The sequence below is a fragment of the Ochotona curzoniae genome, unplaced genomic scaffold, assembly GCF_017591425.1.
Source record: "Ochotona curzoniae isolate NIBS_2020 unplaced genomic scaffold, NIBS_Ocur_1.0 scaffold_4505, whole genome shotgun sequence".
NCBI lineage: Eukaryota > Metazoa > Chordata > Mammalia > Lagomorpha > Ochotonidae > Ochotona > Ochotona curzoniae.
The window spans coordinates 26,869,115-26,879,825 of record NW_024467118.1 but is presented as its reverse complement, the minus strand read 5'-3'; the positions used below and the strand labels follow the sequence as shown (position 1 = coordinate 26,879,825).

Sequence of the window (10,711 nt, the reverse complement as noted above, 5' to 3'; positions counted from 1 at the left end):
GACTGTCCAGCTGCAGCCTGGCGGGCTCTGCCCCCCGGGCCGTCCCCAGGAGCCGGAGCGCGCAGCCGGCCGCCCGAGCCTATCCCTTTAAACGCCGGCGTGGCTCGGGTCCCAGGCCGGGGGGCTTGACGTCAGCGCCGCCTCCCCGGCTGCGAGGAGTAGTGAGCGCCACCGTCCGCGCTCCCCGCTCCCTCGCCAGCTGCCAGGGCGGCGAGTTTTCCTCGCTCGGCTCCTCCTCCCGCCCTCCCCGCCGGGAGCCGAGCCGCGGCCCCAGCTCCTCTCCGGAGTCGCTCACACACTTGGCCGTCGGCGCCCCAGCGCGCGCCTCCACCGCGGGGCTCCACTTCCTTACGGCGCTTCCTCCATCCCCATGGAGCTCGGACGCCGCTGCCGCTGCCGCTACCGCTGCTGCCCGCTGCCCTGAGCTCTGAGCCGGGCTGCCCCGGCGGAGGGCACGGGCCGGAGGTCGCGGGAGTGCGGAGGCGCGGGCTCCGGCTACGACCGAGTGCTGCTCTCCCGGGGTCACCTGGCCGGCGGCGAGGGGGGCACCATGGCTCTGAAGGACACGGGCAGCGGAGGCAGCACCATCCTGCCCATTAGCGAGATGGTGTCCTCGTCCAGCTCGCCGGGCGCTTCGGCAGCCGCCGCCCCGGGGCCCTGTGCGCTCTCGCCCTTCCCCGAGGTGGTGGAGCTGAACGTGGGAGGCCAGGTCTATGTGACCAAGCACTCGACGCTGCTCAGCGTCCCGGACAGCACTTTGGCCAGCATGTTCTCGCCCTCCAGTCCCCGGGGCGGCGCCAGGCGCAGGGGAGAGCTACCCAGGGACAGCCGGGCACGCTTTTTCATCGACCGGGATGGCTTCCTCTTCAGGTACGTGCTGGACTACCTGCGGGACAAGCAGCTGGCGCTGCCGGAACACTTCCCCGAGAAAGAGCGGCTCCTGCGTGAGGCCGAGTACTTCCAGCTCACCGACCTGGTCAAGCTGCTGTCGCCCAAGGTCACCAAGCAGAACTCGCTCAACGACGAGGGCTGCCAGAGCGACCTGGAGGACAACCTTTCGCAGGGCAGCAGCGACGCGCTTCTGCTGCGCGGGGCGGCGGCGGCTGCCGCGCCCTCGGACCCCGGAGCGCACGGCGGCGGCGGCGCGCAGGACAAGCGCTCGGGCTTCCTCACGCTGGGCTACCGGGGCTCCTACACCACCGTGCGCGACAACCAGGCGGACGCCAAGTTCCGGAGAGTGGCGCGCATCATGGTGTGCGGGCGCATCGCGCTGGCCAAAGAGGTCTTTGGGGACACGCTCAACGAGAGCCGCGACCCCGACCGGCAGCCCGAGAAGTACACGTCCCGCTTCTACCTCAAGTTCACCTACTTGGAGCAGGCGTTCGACCGCCTGTCGGAGGCAGGCTTCCACATGGTGGCGTGTAACTCCTCCGGCACGGCCGCCTTCGTCAACCAGTACCGCGACGACAAGATCTGGAGCAGCTACACCGAGTACATCTTCTTCCGTAAGTCCGCGGCTTCCGCCCGCTCTAGTACCCCCAGCCACGTCGCGCAGGTGCCGCGCGGGTTCGAACTGGCCGCGGCAGGGGGTCTCGGGGAGGGAGCCGATTCCTTAAGTGGTGCAGGCAGGGGTCCCTGCGCGCCTCGCTGCCTCCCTGCTAGGGTGGGCGCAAAGCAACGCTAGACACTTTGGCCCTCCTAGGATCTCCCTCTCCGCTCGACCCCTGAATCGCCGCAGCACCCTATCCTATGCATTCTCCTTCTGTAACTTTATTGAGCTCTTCTCCCTACGCTGGAGGGCCATGGAGGGAGGGATGTGTGGGTTCTCTACTGCTCAGGGCTGGAGGGAGACGGGCACCTGGCGCTGGGCGCATAGGACCTCTTCTCGCGCGGCCTCTTGTAGGTCAGCTTGTGTGCCCTGCAGAGGGCAGGATGGCATCGAGGCACGAACCAGCGCAGGCAAGGTTGCTTCACACAGTGCAGGTGCGGCACAGGGGCATCCGGTTACCCGCGGTTTAGGAAGCCGTGGAGGAGGAGCTGAGGGATGGGGGCAATTGAGCGGCTGATGGAGAAAGGTCTCCAGGCACGGGTGGGAACTCAGATTCCTGGTGCGCCAGTTACACAGTCCGACCGTCTGGTGCTTTGGCAGGGGAGCTTGGAAGAGCTAGAGTTGGAATGTCTGAGCATTACTGTCAGCTTTGGGGATTAGGAAGTGTGTGTGTGTGTCTGCGCGCGCGCGCTCGCTCCTTTCTACACACTTAGGGTGCGCAAGGGGGATGGAGTCACTTTTCCAAGGTGAATTAAATACATTGATTTTACAATTGAGGCTGGATTTGTGCCACATATTTGACTTGGTGCTCTTGGGAGCATGCACTCCCGAGAACTCTGTGGAGGTCAAGAACTGCACCAGACTGCACCGCCGTGCTCTGGGCTGAGGGGTGGGGGCGGGGGGCGTGGCGGGCACAGTCCCTGCTCTGCGGAGCAGGGAGGATACAGACTAGAGAGCCCTCTGGACAAATAAGCCACCTGGGTTGCCGGCAGGAACATTACTTGGCAAGCTTTTTTTCCTTTGGCACCACACAAATAGCTTTAAATCACCTGTAGTGGTAGGGAGCCTTGCCTTGAAAGCCCATCCAGGAAACAGTGAAGCTTTAATTGTATTTATGTATTTTGATAATTCTACTACTGCTTAGGCACTGAACTTTGGCAAGAGAAGTGGAAGCTTGGAGGGAAGGTGGTAGTGTTTGTGGAGTGAGTAAACACAGTACGCTGGCTGTTAGTGTTACATTGTCTTTTAAAATGGAGCTGGATTTCACAGGGAGGAAAGCATCTCAAGGGAAATAAATGAAGTGCCCACCAAAGCAAGATTTTTTTTTTTTAAATCAAAGTGTTCCTTGCTCTAGATAGTACAGTTGGTGGTCAGAAAAGCTTCCCCAAGGAATGGTAGCAGCGAGCAGTTCATGCAAAATTGATACCACTTTGGTAGGTACTAATTGAAATATTTTTAGCATCATTTTTTTTTTTCCCAACAAGACCTTTTTAAAGGCAACATCTTACGTTGTAAATGTGTGAATAATTTCAATAGAAGTGAATCCAGCCATCTCAGAAAATGAGTCAAAATGAACTTCAGCCTTTCTGGTAGTTTCTTTTTTCAGAGAAGATATAGACATTGTTCTGTGGAGTTAAGTTTCTTATACTTCAGAAATCTTAGAGTTTCATCTGTTTTCAACTAGAATAATGTAGACTTGAGAATGTTTATTACTTTGATTGGATGCTAATGCAGTTTGTCTGTAATTAGGGAAAATAAAGCCATTTGACAGATTTTGACATTCAGAGCCTGTTTGACTTCTGGAGTTAAAGAAATATTAAATAGAAATTTAAGGTTACTAACCACTTGCGGAGTACTCACATTCCTAATGAGCTCGGAGATTCATTCATAGCAGTCTCAGACATCTAAGGGGAATTCTTAGTTTTATTTAGTTTGGTTGTCTTAGTTTGGAAGGGAAGGGCATAATTTCTGATTAAAAGTTTCCTTACAATGATAAGTCCAAGCATGGGCCAAATGCATATAATTATCACTTAATTTTGGCTGAAAAATTCATCTTATCTACTAATATTCATATTTTTAAGTTTTTTACATTTTGTATTTTCACAAGTTTGAGTTGGATTCCTTTGGTTTTTTTGTTTTTTTTTTTTTTTAATGAAAAAGCCCTGTAAAATTTTGGTACTTCCTTGCTAACCAGTTCAGATAATGCAGAATACAATTATCTTTTTTTGGCAAATCTGTATAAAAATATTTTCAGTGAATCACAAAATTGGAAGTATTGGGTGGTTTTATGTACTTGTGTCTTAGGTACAGAAGAAAACCTTCATGATTTTTATGTTTCCCTTTGACACAGTTATTTCAATAAATATTTATTGAATCTATGTAGAACATAGATTTATTTAGTGTATGATTTGTCTTATTTTAACCCCCTTTTCAATTTAGGTTATTGGTGAATTTAGTGGTTTGTGACTGTTCTAAATATAGTGGTTTGTTATTGAAAATATTAAGGTAGTTTATACTCCTCAATACCAATTTTGGTTTTCCATAATGCCTCTAAATTTCTGCTGTAGAACAGTGGAACGTAGTTTAAGCTGAACAATAATTCCAGTTTTCACTATTTGCCAAATGTGTTATCTTGGTTAAATTACTGACTAGATCTCTGTGTAGTTCCCTCTCTTGAATAGTGGGGCTTATCACAGTAATAATTTCATAAGGTTTGTGAATCTAAAGTGCTTAGACCCAGGCCTGACCCATAATAAATCTTTAGAAATGTAAACTGCTGTCATTAGCAGTAATATTCTGTAGACCTTATCCTTCGTGTGAACACTAAATTTATTTGTTAAAGTATACATAGTAAGCTTAACTGTGAATTTAATTAGGCAATTCTTTTGCATTTAGATGATAACATACTAAATATGTACTAGTTTGAAGCAAAAAAACTGAATAACTTCTTTTATGAGGTTTCAGTATTTCAGGAAAATTCATCTGAGCTAGCCAGTCACATTACATTTGATTTTATTGAAGTGACTTCTCAGAGTCTGTTTCTGATTCAAGGCCAAGATGTGTTTTAGCACTCTCCTCTAGGACTTCAAATAACTACTGGATTCATATTCCCTTAAGAGCCTGTGTGCATGTTCGGGCTCTGATAGTCAATGTTATACATGGTCTGTTAAACATTTCAACCAGCCTTGTTTGTTGTTGGGCTGCATGAACATGTTTATATACCTTCACTTCTGTTAATTACGTGTTTTTAGTATGCTACAGTGTCCATGTGTGACTTCAAAAGACTGGTGGAAAATAGATTTAAAAGACACTTTCAGCCAAGACTTTGAAATCTATGAATAATATTTTCATAATACATGTTTTTTTTTTTGTATTTTGAGGTTTGTTTCTTTTAATTTTAGAGACATAGACAGAATCAGATTTCCAATCTGCTAGCTCAGTTCCAGATGCCCTCGTTGACCAGGGCTGGGTCAGGCTGCAGCCAGGATCTGGGAGATCAATCCAGGTCTGCCACAAGAGTGGCAGGACTCCAGTCCATCCAAGCATGACCTGTTGCCTTGCACACTAACAGGCAGCTGGGGTCGAGAGACTCCTGGAACGCCATAGGAGGCCCAGGTGTGCTGACCTGGAGCTCACCCAGCAACATCACATGCCCGCCCCGATGCTCCGCGTTTTCCTCAGAATAGTTCCAGTCTTCTTGCACTACTACCATTAAATTACGTAACAGTCTTGAATACTAAAGGTGGATTATCCTTTCTTAGGGAAAACAGAGTGATTTATTGTGTTCCTGTGTTTTTGGAAATGTCTTGTAACTGTAGTTATGGCTTTTTTTCTTATCAATGTCTCAGACAAAGGGCTTCTTGTATTGGTAGAGCATTGCATAGAAGGTACATAATTATCATGGGAGGATGTGGTATGTTTATTACTCATAGTTAAAACTAGTGTGTATTTTTTTGTTTCTCAGTATCAGAGTTTGTATTTCCTGTATTTCTCATAACCAGAGTTTCTGGGAAAAGTTGTATTGATTTGCTGTGTTTCTCTTACAGTGCTGCAAGTTTTGAAACCTGTATGTCCGTGAAAGTGCACATTTCTTTAGGTTGGACTTCATAGATTATTTTTTTATTATATATGAGCATGCCAAATTTAGAAGTTAATAATATTTCTGAGCTAAACTGTTAAGTGTAATTTGTATTAATGGAGTTTTGTACCTACTCTCTCCGATTCTTTCTCAATTCACTGTGTTGGGTTGAAGAACACACGTTGAGTTGAAAACATTAAATAGTGATCTAGCAAGCGTTTGTATCAAGGGCTTTCTAGAAGCATAGTTTAAAAGTCATTCTGTCTAGCTGCATACTTCTAATAAAAATAAAGTAAAATAAAATAAAAACAGAACACGAGAGAGTCAGAGACAGACACAGAAATCTCATCCACTGGTTCACTGTCTTCATGCTCACAACAGCTAGGTGTACGCCACACTAAAGTCAGGAATCAGGTCTGGTGTCCCATGTGGGTCACGGAGATCTAACCATTGAAAAGCCCATTAGCAGGAATCTGGAATGGAGAGCACAGTCATTACTCAAATGCAGGCACCTTTATGTAGGAAATGGGAGTTCTAAATGGTGGTCTAATGCTGCAGCAAATACCTATTCCAACCTCCAACTCCTACTCCTCCTGTAAGACTCCATGCTGTTTGCTATTTTGTGTTTTTAAATCATTGAATACCATTTTATGAAGAAAAATTTTAGTAACCACTGCTTGTTTTTCCCAAATATGGATGATTTCTTTTTAGTAGAATAAACTTAAAGGTATGTGAATGAACTGTTGTCTGGAAGGAGATTTCTCTAATATGTATTGCTTTGGTAGTCAAGGGCTGTAAGAGCTGAAGTTTGTAAGGAGAGGTTGACTGGCTTTCAGGGCCTCTCTACCAGGTAAGTCACCAGCCATGTAGCTTATTAGTGTAATGGAGAAGCTCCGGTTGTTAAGTTGAAAATATGTGTCTTGTGCCTCTCTGAATATGTTTCATTGTTGATGTTCCCCAAGCAGGATCCTAACTAGATTCTATTTTTTGAAAAATTTATTTATTTTTATTGGAAAGATGGATTTATAGAGAGGAGAGACAGAAAGGTCTTCAATTCACTGGTTTACTCCCCAAGTGGCTGCAACAGCTGGATCTGAGCTGATCTGAAGTCAGGAGTCAAGAGTTTCTATCAGGGTTTCCTATGTGGGTGCAGGGTCCCAAGGCTTTGGGCCATCCTCTGCTGCTTTCTTAGGCAAAAAAGCAGGGAGCTATATGGGAAGTGGAGCATCCAGGAATTGAACCAGCCCATATGGGATCCCAGCATTTGCAAGGCGAGGATTTAGCCATTGAGTCATAGCACTGGGCCCCTGCTAGATTCTAATTACAAACTTAGTTTTGAGTTTTTAAAAGTAAGCATAGATGAGGTGATCTGTGCAGAGTTTTTGTCATTAAGTTCATTTTCTCATCCATGGACTTTTTCTGTACCCCTGGTATCCGAGCCAGGTACTGCTGAGTGAACCCTTGGATTTTGTCTCTGTACTTGTGTGGCTTCTTGTAGCACACTGGCCATAGGTCTCCTTTTTGTATGGCTTACGATGATTTTATGTTGATCTTCCACTCTAGCTTCCTGTCTCGTGTAGTTCTCACTTTCATATTCTCAGTCCCCAGTGTAATGGCTAATGCTACATTAAGGTTGAAGTATGCATTTTTTGGCTGAATGCAAGTGTGAACTGAAAAAATGAACTAGATATTGAATTAACTAGGATATTGGAAATTCCATGAAGATACTGAATTTAAGACTTAGTTGCACTTCACTTTAAAGTATACTCACTGGGCACAGGCAAAACATAAAAGTATGAACAAGGCAGAGATCTTGTTTGATCCCACTAAAATGTAAGTAACTAGATTATGTTTAAGAGGGTTTACTTATGAGGCAGGAGTAATTAGGTAACTTGTTATAACAGCAACATGAACAGTGAAGAGAGGTTAAGCTATTGAACTAAAGTATAGGACACCTTAAATAATAAGGTATGTTAAATGTGGTTAGAATTGCAAACCTAGAGATACACCCACAGCGTTATCTTGTCTTTTTCCAAAAAGGGAAATGTAAAGGTGAAAGGGATTAAATCTTTAGTGACTTATGTAATGTGTGAAAGATACAGGATAAATGCTCAATGCCCCAGCCTACCCATGAATACCAGCTTAAGTATTTACCTTATTTTAAAGTTAAAATTTTAAAATTGTATATTTAAATTATCGAGTTGAAGAAGGAGATGGGAATGTGGCAACACAGGCAATTAAAAATGCCATTGGTCAAGCAGGACCCTCTAAAATATTTTGACACGTCCATAGCTTGACCCTTGCCATGATCTCAAGTTCTTGGGAAGTCCCTTGCAAGGATGTGAGTGTATACATCAAGAAAATATCGAAATCTGGAAGGGGACCTTTCTTTGTCTGGCAGAGCCTCTGAAAGTCACGCCCTGTTTGACACAGGTCTCCTGGGGAACAAGAGATTATAGAGACACAGAAACATAATTAACAGTCTTATTAAACAATAAGATGTCCTAGTGGTGCCTGGCAGTTGGGTTGCAGGTAGTGGACCTTCCCTTATCCTGTTCAGCATGCAGCAAACAAAGTTTCCCCTGATAGCCCAGGCCAAAACACAGATCTTTGGATGTTCATCACCTCCTTTAGTTGCCTGGTTCAGAGCTTGGGTGTTTCTATGCATTGAATAAAATTCCATGAGCAACCTTGGGAAGAGAGTGCCCAGCCTTGAGAAGACAAGAATTCATGACAGTTCTCTCTTTGTCATGTTACACCAGTGTTAGCCTTGTTCATTGAACAGTCTTTTATGCCCAAGCCAATGTTAACTTAGTTGATTGGATAGTTTTTCATGCCAGTGTGGGCTTAAAAACCCGACAGTGGCCCATTAGAGCTGATACCCTCTTCCACTTATGGTGATATGGGACAGTCTTCCAGCCAGTGACTAAAGACTCCCGAGTTTCTAAGAGTCTGCTTTTGACTAGGTTTTGGGATAGAATCTGTCCACTTACAATAAGAAGAAATATTTTTCATCTGCTGATTCATCCGCCAAATGGCTACAAAAGCCAGAGCTCGGCCAAGTGGAAGCCAGGTTTATACAAGCCCATTCAAATCTCCCATATGGATTTTAGTGGCAAAACATGTGAGCCATTAGCAGTCAGGAAAATGAAAAATCAAAACTACAATGCAGTATCCTCTCACTCCTGTTAAAGTGGCTATTACTAAAAAGGCATAACAAATGCAAAGATGTAGGAAGAGAATCCTAATATGCTAATGCTGGGATTGCAACTTAGTACAACCATTATGGAAAAGAGTATGGAGATTTCTCTAAAAGCTAAAAGTCTACCACAGACCTAGCTATACTACTCCTCAGTATATATCTGTGAAGGAAGTAAAAGCTGCACATGAAGGAAATTCTTGTACTCCTATATTCACTATTCTTAAAAGCCACATTATGAAATCAGCCTGAACATCTATTAACATTTGAATAGATAAAGACAATGTGTATATATAAAGGAATTTTACCTGGTGATAAAAATGAAATCCTAACATTGACAGCAAGGTGGATGGAACTAAAGTTCCTGTTAAAATGAATAAGCCAAACATCACATGTCCTCTTTCATGTAGAAATGAACAGATATGAGTTTAAAGATTGCCAGAGCCTGGGAAGCGTGAGGGAAAGAGGTAAGGTTGGAGTATGAGTAAAAACCATTTGAGTGAATAACTGATTCTGGGACTGAGTGATGTGTTATATACAGTGTGATGAACGGAAAGAAAGAGCTGGTAGACTCCAAACACAAGATGAGGAAACGGAAGGGATATTGGCCTGATAGTATTAGTTTTATGCTGCATATATGTGTTGAACAATTGCATAAATATTAATCTAGAAATTAAAACCTCACGAGACAGTCTTAGAAAGCAGTACATGTGCTGCTCTCTGGTCCTGCTGTGCAAGTTAAGCTGGGGAAGGGTCTGTGCTGACAGTTAGCATGGGTGACCCTCTAGTTAACTCTCTGCCTGAACTCAGTTTCAAAAGGTGTATTAACATATGCTTAACACATATTACTATGTAATGATAACTATTAAAATAAAAATTTTATCTAGACTCTTGAACCTTATGTCAAGGTAGTTAATGAAAATAAGCCAAGATGCCTCTGCAGCACTGCACAGCGCTGTTTTCTGTTTACGCACCAGCTAAGCTTAATTCAGTGATTGCTTAGTTTTTAACTCACTGTGTGATTTTTACCATATTGTAGCCAACGTCTTGTTAAGTTCTACTTATGTAGGGAAAAATAAATATAAAAAGGGATATACTAATGAGATATACATATTAACATATTGATAAGAATTGTGAAGGTCTTAACCACTCGGATGGTGTTCTTTCCGTTTCTTTCACAGATTACAATAACAGAATCCTTGAGGATGAGATTCTCATTTTGGATCTGATGTATTTTCTAATATCTGCTCCAACTAGAATAGAGCACTGCTGTATTTAGCAGGAGACAATGTCAACTCTCCTGGCCTCCACGTAATAGCAGCACATCTTGAAACTTATGAATGATCTGATACATTTTTTAGTCAGTTCTTGGAAAAGTGTGGCCCTATATGATCCTGAAAAAATAATTGAAACCCTGAAGAGCAAGTAGAGAGAAACAGTAGAATTCACGTGATTGGCCTGTTACGAGGTTTGAGTAAAGTAATCCGTATAAATCGCTAAGGGTAGCATTAGGAGCAAGTTGAATACTCTATTCTTTTAGAGGCTTCAGAGTATGTACGCAGTTCAATTTCTCTATGATACTAATTCCCAGTACCATTTTCCTCTCTCTTTTTGGGCGATTGAAAACTGTAGCCATTGAAAACTCCCCTGAAAGGATTCAGCTTTTGCATTTTTCCTTTTTAAAATTGTCCTATTTTGAGTATAAATTTAATCATAGCGTTAAAGAAAGTATACTCTAGGTGGTTCTTCATTGTTTGTGGGGAAGAATATGCTCTTCCAGGTCTTGTGGCCATTAGAGGCTGATTTTTGACATAGTTAACAAGCATACTAGCTTCCTATAGAAATTACCTCCAACTATGGAATATAGTCAAATTACCTTTTGATC

General features: G+C 44.1%; 1 protein-coding gene across 1 annotated transcript in view; it reads left to right on the top strand.

Moving 5' to 3' along the window:
• Positions 1 to 318: 318 nt before the first annotated feature.
• KCTD8 (potassium channel tetramerization domain containing 8) overlaps positions 319 to 10,711 on the top strand; it is a 181,985-nt gene continuing 171,592 nt past the window's right edge. Inside the window, exon 1 of the mRNA XM_040966080.1 lies at positions 319 to 1,505. Within this exon, the coding sequence (XP_040822014.1) occupies positions 551 to 1,505 (955 nt within the window). The 5' untranslated portion in view covers positions 319 to 550. The remainder of the gene's footprint in view (positions 1,506 to 10,711) is intronic.